We start from the raw sequence: 8,420 nt of genomic DNA on the forward strand, positions 1-8,420 counted from the left end.
TCTCTCAGTCTCTGTCTCTGCTCTGTCTCTTTGTCTTTGTGTCTGTCGCTCTGTCTCTGTCTCTCTGTCTCTCTGTCTCTGTCTCTCTGTCCCTGTCTCTCTCTCTCTGTCTCTGTCTCTCTCTGTCTCTGTCTCTCTCTCTGTCTCTCTCTCTGTCTCTCTCTGTCTCTCTCTCTGTCTCTCTCTCTCTCTCTCTCTTGTATAGTATGTGAAGCTAGGGTTGGTTGCGGCATTTCAAAAACCAGGCGAAGTCTTTGAATTCTGATAAAAAAAAGTATTACAAATAATTCCTATTCGACCACGCCTAGAATAATGGCGCAAAATGATCGCAAATTAAAACTTTGTACATTTGTACACAGCATCAACATGTACGTTGTATCAATCACAAAATTACCATCCTGGCATATTTAACACCAGCAAGTATGAAACATACTATTCAAATTACATTTACAATTTACGTTACAATGAAACTGACTGTCTTTTGTCTGTCAAAACAATTACATGGCCATAGCGACATATGATGAAGTTATCGTGATGGAATTAACGAAGGAAAAATATGACTAGAAACTTCAATTAAATGAAATAAAAAATAAATTTGTTTACCCTGCATGTGGTGCTGAGGACATAGAAAAATGTAGCAAAGATGATGCATTTGTTTTTAACAAAATATTCCTAGAGAGATGGAGATTGATCTGACGCCTTCAAATTATAGAGCTTTAGTGAAGTAAAGATATAGACAGAGAGAGTAGAGCGGGAAAAAGAAAGAGAATGCCTTGCGCATGTCTTAGTCTTCAATGGCCAGTTACAGACAATACAGACCCTCCTCTACATTACCCGGGCCTACTGTGGATATGCTGCGTTACACGTATATTGAAAACGAAAGTATAAAATGTAAGTTTGAAAACCGGCCGCGGTACGGATTTTCCGAAATTAACACACAATAACAAGATAAGTAAACACAAATAATTCAACGATGCTGTGAGGGGTCCGCAAATCCACGGGCAGTATTCACGGAAATATTTTCATGCTCAAAGTCAGATTCTATGATCAAGCCATATATCTTGTTCCGGTGATAGATGAATACAATTCACATTTAGTTAATATGATTTGGAAGAATTATGGAGTCTTAAAACCCAACATCATTTCAATGTTAACATTTGACTTTTTTGAGCGTGTCACATTATTTAAGCGAGTAACAGAGTTAGTTTGAGCACACAATGCATGCTTGAGCATGAGAACGGTTTAATTAATACGGGCCGAGGTGTCGGTAATTTGAGTTCAGTCTCATTTCAATGTATGACATTTCATACGTTTTTACGAATCTATGACATTTTTACAACGACGGTTACAAAAATATAATATACACACGAAAATCAATTTGAAGATATTTTATTGATTACATGATTGTTACTAACCAAAGTACACAAAAGCAAAACTGACCAGTACAAAATGGACAGAACTTTGCATGTTGGTAATTCAATTGAAACATTTTTTCAACTAACCAATTTAATAAAAAATAAAAAAACGAAAATTTATAAATTGGACCACTGCTGGGCAACAACACTATTCGAAAGTTCTTCATCAGCTTACTAACAATCTGCAACCACAAAGCTACACCTGGACATTTTAATTAATATAATAAACAATATAATTACACTGTATCACTGGTCAAAAACCATTCCTATTGGAACTAATCGTGACAAAAACCCTAAGACAGCCAAATCGAGGCTGTGACGTCAATCCTCCAACTTCTATTCCATCACCGATTGGCATTCACATTCTTCCCTTTGAACGACGCAACGACTCTGCAATGAAATAAATAGATAAAATAAATTACCAAATTTCATGTCAACTAAATGCACAATCTGTCCGTTCTCCAATGCAGATATTGTTGCCATGTATTGTAATATGGACATACATCAAGGGAAATTAATTTAAATTATTTGCATTAAATTGATTAATCAAAATAAGATATATATATCCTTATGTTTTTATTTTAGGGAGGAATGTACCTAGCGATGAAAAGGTAATCTACATATAGTGAGGAATGAGTACCTAGTGAGGAACAGAATACCAACCTAGCAAGGACATTTTACCTAGAGAGGGAATAGTACCAACCGAGTGAGGGACATAGTACCTATAGAGAGGAAGAGTATACTTACCTAGCAAAGGACATAGCACCTAGTGAGTGACAATGTCCCTAGCGAGGGACATATCACCAATCTAGCAGAGAACAGAGTACCTAGAAAGAAAGAGTACCTACCTAGCAAGGGACATAAGAGCTAGTGAGTGACAATGTTCTTAGCGAGGGATAAATTACATAGGGAGGGATATAGTACCAACTTAGCAAGGGACAGAATACCTAGATAAGGACATAACACCAACCTAGCAAGGGACATATAGAACCTGTTGAGAGTCAGATTACATACCTAGCGAGGGACGGGGTACCAGTAGTCAATCTGACGCTGGATGCACACTGGGAACAATACCATATGCTCCTCCTCAAAATGCTGGACGAACTTCCTCTCCCAGTGCAGGTCATTCCATGGCAGCTCTTTTGTAAGTACTATGGACAACTCTAGTCCATAGTAAAACAACATCATGGCGTTTGACCTTTTTGCGAAATTCGCCTTGTCTCTCTTACAAGATCCGGTGGGCTTCCACAAGGACCTCCTTTTGACCTGGCACGGGGCAGTACCGCAGTGACGGCAGATGGAAGGACCTGCACAAACAGACATGTTTGTTACTACAAGTTTCCGAAAGTCAAGGTTTACATTTTCGACACACAAAACATTACTTTCTATGCATCCTGAGATTTTATCAGAACAGAATCGAGGACTGATAGTAAGCTTTCTGACTGGTTCTAGACATCCAAGTCTAACCAAGTACAAGGCTGCAGGAAAGTGGTACCCGTACTTCAAAGATTATCACAGAGCTACTTTGAAATTAAAGCCTGTTAATTTCACAACTACACTGTACGTTACCAAACAATTCGCTGCAATATTTAATCAAAACATTAGTCTGAGAGGTTTCCAAGCTAGCAAACGTGTATCATCCGGAAGGTGGCACGTTAAGGTAGTTTGACAAAACTAGGTTCATAGAAAGGTACATTATTTTTCGAAAACGTCGTAATTAAAAGGTAAATAGAAAACTAGAACTGAAAACTGCTGCTTTATTCAATATTTTAACTTTCGCTGGTTACTTACGAGCTCTCCATTCTTGGAACATTGACACGGCGGCTGACCATTTCTCTTTGACGACTTTTCCGATCGACGGCGCATAGCCCAACAGCAGAGTTAGAAGCACACACAGCAGATAACAGAATACCTCATTCCCAATTCGCTAAAAAAAATCGTAAATGCTTTCTGGAAATTGTACTATGATACAATCATTCAATGTTCCTGACCCGCAAATTCCTAAGATACCGACACCGGACAAGAAAACCGTTTTTGCGCCAACTGAACGCAATTAAAGCATAGCCGGCGAGAGATAAAAATTGCGAAATACACACAGCTATATCATATTAAATATATTTTATTGTAAATTATATACATTGGGAGTTGGGCACACGTTTAACAACTTATATTAAGCCATTTCCCTTCAATATATTAATACAAATTTTCAAGATATTATACAACATATATGTTTACGTTGGCTTTAATTGAGAGAGAGAGAGAGAGAGAGAGAGAGAGATATTCGATTTAGTTGGTAAACATGAAGGAGTGCAAGAAAATATACTCAAAATCTGTTAGTATCTAGAATAAATTGCTGCGTCTGTTTGGCTATTAGAATGTTTTCTTGATAGGACAATTCATTAATACCTTAAAATAATGTCTGCAGGTCAAATGATTTAAATCTCTGATCCGCATAATTATTGCAAATAAAAAAGAAGTCATATGTATCCTCGATAGAATGTTTACATTGACAGTTCTGAAAATCACTATGATAGGTGTAACTGTGTGAGAAGAAGAATCCTATAAGCATCATCCCAAACATAATCTTACTTAATTATCAGTAAAAAAAAGTGTTGACATTTTCATAACATTCATTAAAATAACAAATATGTAATCCTTACCGATGTCAGATCGGCAACCGTTGGACAGACTTTCACAATTTCTCCAGCGTTGAAATAATAAAACAATCTTTTGGCATATCCTGGCTCGGGCTCCACACTACAGTGGTAAAATTACAAAATTAAGATTAACTATTTTTAAACATTCAATGTCAACACATTCTTAATATCAAATAAGTTGTTAACACTTATTTGAGCGCCGTGAGGTCTTTGCGTATTGTTAAATCAAAGAATAGGCCTAACATTTAACATATCATCCTACCTTGTCTGGTCCAAACTTACCACGTAAGGTCCCGATATACAGCAGGCCCTTGGTGCATGGCGCACATCATTACCACAAATATCAAGAATAACTTGACATTCATTTTGGTAATCAAAGATTTAAACAAAAGAAGTAAATATCAGGGGAGAGACTGATCATCTCCGCCGTCGCCGATTGCTAAGCAGCTTAGCAACAGATAAGTGACGCCACAAGTTGGTATCTCTATTTTACCGATCATGACGTCATGTTATTGTCTTTTTCCTTAAAAGTCAACCGGTTATACCACGTTGGTGATAATGTGTATGGTACGTATCAAAATGTCTTCTGTTATAAGTCGAACCCTGGACAAGCGGCAGTGAGTGATTCTAGTAGGAGTTGAATTCGGGACTAATAGCGACAGGATATGTTTACCTTAGAATATTCCACTTAAATCCGACACGGCATAAGAGACACTTGGGTCCGTATTCATGAAACCGTTCTCATGCTCAGGCACGGCCTCAAACCAGTTTTCCTGTAACTCACTCAAATCATGTCAAACGATCAAAAGTCAAATGTAAACATTGGAAACAGTATACGGCCTTTAATATTTTTCCAAATCATTGACAAAATTTTTTTTTGTATTTATCTATAACCGGAACAAGAAATTAGGCTTAAACACAAAAGCATGCTTGAGCATGAGAACGGTTCCATAAGTACGGGCCCACGGTATATGTTTCAGTCAGAAATTGAAAAAACAACGAAAATAGAGTACATGAAATTCTGCGATGTAGACGGGATTAAATATATTATTGCTGAAATATTTTTCTCTCAGGAGTTAAAATCTGGACAAGCGACACATGTCTTGCGCAGTGTGTCGAACCCTAGTGCAAATTGAAATTAAAACAGCAGCACATTTGAATTTCACAAGTATATGTGCAGTTATCTCCCTTTGACCTGGTCACCGGTAACGAAAAGCAATCCGGCCAAAAATATTTCGTACCAAGCTCCATTGTACGTGCCAAAAGGAACCATGATAAAAATTGAACATACGAGGATTTCTTCAATAGATCCCATAAGTGTTGGGTTGTTCAAATGGTAATCTCCACCACATTTATATTTGAACCGGTTGAAAGTTGATTAGCACGTATTAAAAAAAAAGACACATTCTGATATGGCGCCTTTCCGTTCACTCGTTCGCCCGTCCTTCTTTCGGCAGAACCAATAACATGTTTTAGGGTTCCCACTGCGTTTTTGATTCTCCAACCGCTATTTGACTCATAATGTACAGAGCAAACGGAATGCATATTTTTGTTTCTCGAATAGTCAACACTTAAGCTTATACAAAATTTGAATATTGCTAAAAACACAAGCGAAAGCAATCGGGAACCGTCGGCAATTTCCGTAAACGCATCATTTTTTTCGTTTACGGAAAGTGCTGATGGTTCCCGATTGAAGCGGAAGGTGTACATGTAGCACCCTTCATCCGGTAATTTAGCTATTTGAGAAGGAAGCCTTATACGGAAAACGTGGAAAGGGATCATCTGTATGTCGTCAGCGTTTGGTAATAGTTCACGTTAAGTATAATGAACCATTTCACTTTCTTAGTTATTAAACGACGACACATCTTCAACATTTATATTTTCGTCTCGCAAACAATTGATTTACATGTGGTTTATAGATTCGCAAATAAAGTCTATGAAATAACAAAAATATTGATGTTTATTAGAATGCTCAGAAACCCGTACATACAATTTGTTGTGCACCGCATTTCTATTGTATACGAGCTCAAGTCGGCGATACATTAACTCGAAAGAAACATTTTCATGATGAATCCTCAATGAGGTAGATTATTAAAAACTGACAAGATTCAAATCCGAACTTCAGGAGATGCAGGTCAAGTACAACAATTAACAGGCCAATACTGAACTTGCGGACCTATAGACCAAGTACAGCAGCCAATCTACAGACCAAATATAGCAGCCATATTACCGAAGACGCAAATCTATAGACTAAGTTAAGACTCACATTTGAAATGACAAAATATGCAGTGTTCTTACAAAAAGTATGAAATTATATGCTTAGACTCAGAAATGTATTTCTAGATGGGACGATTATTTGTAGGTATAACCAAATTTAACGGTATAGATGAGATTGCGTGGCCACCACTCGGAGTTTATGATAAAAGATATATAGACTTTACGTAAATGTACTCTTTGCCTTTTTACCTTTGATGAATTTATCTCAATCACTCTTAGCTTGTTATACATCATATAGACTTGCCGACATACAATATTTAAAAAGTGGCTCGTGTCTGCGATAAGTAATGCTGTCTGACTAACGGACATCAATATAACGACATATATATAACTTGCGTGTATACTGGGAAATATTCGCCGCAGTTCAACCTTCGCCTTTTTCGTCCTCTGTAATGAGGGCGAGTTTATCATAAGAGCGAACATAAGTAAACAACATGTAAAACCTAGTGATGAAATGTGAAGGATGAAATAAACACTTGGCGAATACAGATTTTACCGGCGTAGGGCGAAAGTCTGACAAGGCGAATACAGATTTTACAAGCGTAAGGCGAAAGTCTGACTAGGCGAATAGAGATTTTACAAGCTAAGGGCGAAAGTCTGACAGGGCGAATTCTTATTTTACCGGCGTAGGGCGAAAGTCTGACAAGGCGAATACAGATTTTACAAGCGGAAGGCGAAAGTCTGACTAGGCGAATAGAGATTTTACAAGCTAAGGGCGAAAGTCTGACAGGGCGAATTCTTATTTTACCGGCGTAGGGCGAAAGTCTGACTGGGCGAATACAGATTTTACCAGCGTAGGGCGAAAGTCTGACAAGGCGAATACAGATTGTACAAGCGTCGGGCGAAAGTCTGACTGGGCGAATACATATTTTACCGGTGTAGAGCGGGAAAAAGAAAGAGAATGCCTTGCGCATGTCTAAGGCCAGTGTCCAGTCGGCAATGATCAGTTACAGACAATACAGACCCGCCTTTACATTACCGTTACACGTATATTGAAAACGAAAGTACAAAATGTAAGTCTGAAAACCGGCCGCGGTACGGATTTTCTGAAATCCACACACAATAGCAAGATAGGTAAACACAAATAATTTAATGTAACACTGAAAAAAAAGATACATCACACTAAAAAATATGACAAATATTTAGCAGGGTGCCACACTACCTATACTTTTTATTACGTGTAAATATTGCATTTTTTTTTACATTTTGTACTAAACTATTTAATGATGAACGAAAATTTAATCTGCGTTAAGAGAATTTCATTTCATATATATCCTTTCTTATCTTTTCTCTATGTTTATATATATATATTTTTTTATCTTGCAAACACTTTTTTTCTGAATTAGTGAGGTTAGATAAACATGAGGGATCTATTTGATCAGATGACAGTGGTAATGACGTGTTGTTGAGATTTTTTTCTTTTTATAAAATAAACATGTATGTATATGTACCGCACATTAGTGAGGAGTTCATGATATAGTAATATACATATATGAATATGTACCAAACATCAGTGAGGAGTTCATGATATAGTAATATACAAGTATGTATATGAACCGAACAACAGTGAGGAGTTCACTATATAGTAATATACATGTATGTATATGTACCGAACATAAGTGAGGATTTCATGATATAGTAATATACATGTATGTATATGTACCGAACATCAGTGAGGAGTTCACTATATAGTAATATACATGTATGTATATGTACCNAGGTAAACACAAATAATTTAATGTAACACTGAAAAAAAAGATACATCACACTAAAAAATATGACAAATATTTAGCAGGGTGCCACACTACCTATACTTTTTATTACGTGTAAATATTGCATTTTTTTTTTACATTTTGTACTAAACTATTTAATGATGAACGAAAATTTAATCTGCGTTAAGAGAATTTCATTTCATATATATCCTTTCTTATCTTTTCTCTATGTTTATATATATTTATTTTTTTATCTTGCAAACACTTTTTTCTGAATTAGTGAGGTTAGATAAACATGAGGGATCTCTTTGATTAGATGACAGTGGTAATGACGTGTTGTTGAGATTTTTTTCTTTTTA

At 36.6% G+C, this 8,420-nt stretch overlaps 2 protein-coding genes across 4 annotated transcripts in view; one reads left to right on the top strand and one right to left on the bottom strand.

Annotated features, from left to right (window-relative positions):
* Positions 1-1,457: 1,457 nt before the first annotated feature.
* On the bottom strand, positions 1,458-4,492 carry LOC110452931. Of its 3 annotated transcripts, none has more exons than XR_002463237.1 (5): positions 4,335-4,492; positions 4,076-4,172; positions 3,207-3,342; positions 2,430-2,722; positions 1,458-1,805 (listed from the first exon to the last, which is right to left on the bottom strand). XR_002463237.1 is itself a non-coding variant. In XM_021501692.1 (5 exons), exons 1-4 carry the CDS (start codon positions 4,435-4,437, stop codon positions 2,430-2,432), a joined length of 609 nt encoding a protein of 202 aa, XP_021357367.1. In that variant the 5' UTR covers positions 4,438-4,492; the 3' UTR covers positions 1,458-1,805. The 3 variants fall into 3 exon arrangements, 2 of the variants coding, with proteins under 2 accessions (XP_021357367.1, XP_021357368.1); XM_021501692.1 differs by having other exon boundaries at positions 4,355-4,492; XM_021501693.1 differs by lacking the exon at positions 1,458-1,805 and adding an exon at positions 2,163-2,242 and having other exon boundaries at positions 4,355-4,492.
* Positions 4,493-4,651: 159 nt separating this feature from the next.
* Positions 4,652-8,420, top strand: part of LOC110452923 (DNA-directed RNA polymerase I subunit RPA2-like) — a 25,866-nt gene continuing 22,097 nt past the window's right edge. The window contains 1 exon segment of the mRNA XM_021501682.1: positions 4,652-4,689. Coding sequence (XP_021357357.1) covers positions 4,652-4,689 — 38 coding nt within the window.

Source organism: Mizuhopecten yessoensis, unplaced genomic scaffold (assembly GCF_002113885.1).
Source record: "Mizuhopecten yessoensis strain PY_sf001 unplaced genomic scaffold, ASM211388v2 scaffold6971, whole genome shotgun sequence".
Classification (NCBI taxonomy): Eukaryota; Metazoa; Mollusca; class Bivalvia; order Pectinida; family Pectinidae; genus Mizuhopecten; species Mizuhopecten yessoensis.

Excerpts from the sequence above, each read along its gene's own strand:
- LOC110452931 (XM_021501692.1), bottom strand. The coding sequence starts at position 4,437 with ATGAATGTCAAGTTATTCTTGATATTTGTGGTAATGATGTGCGCCATG. Across the intron at positions 4,173-4,354 it reads GTATATCGGGACCTTACGTG|TGTGGAGCCCGAGCCAGGAT; the intron begins GTAAGTTTGGAC and ends TTACCACTGTAG. Across the intron at positions 2,723-3,206 it reads GTTCCAAGAATGGAGAGCTC|GTCCTTCCATCTGCCGTCAC; the intron begins GTAAGTAACCAG and ends CTGTTTGTGCAG.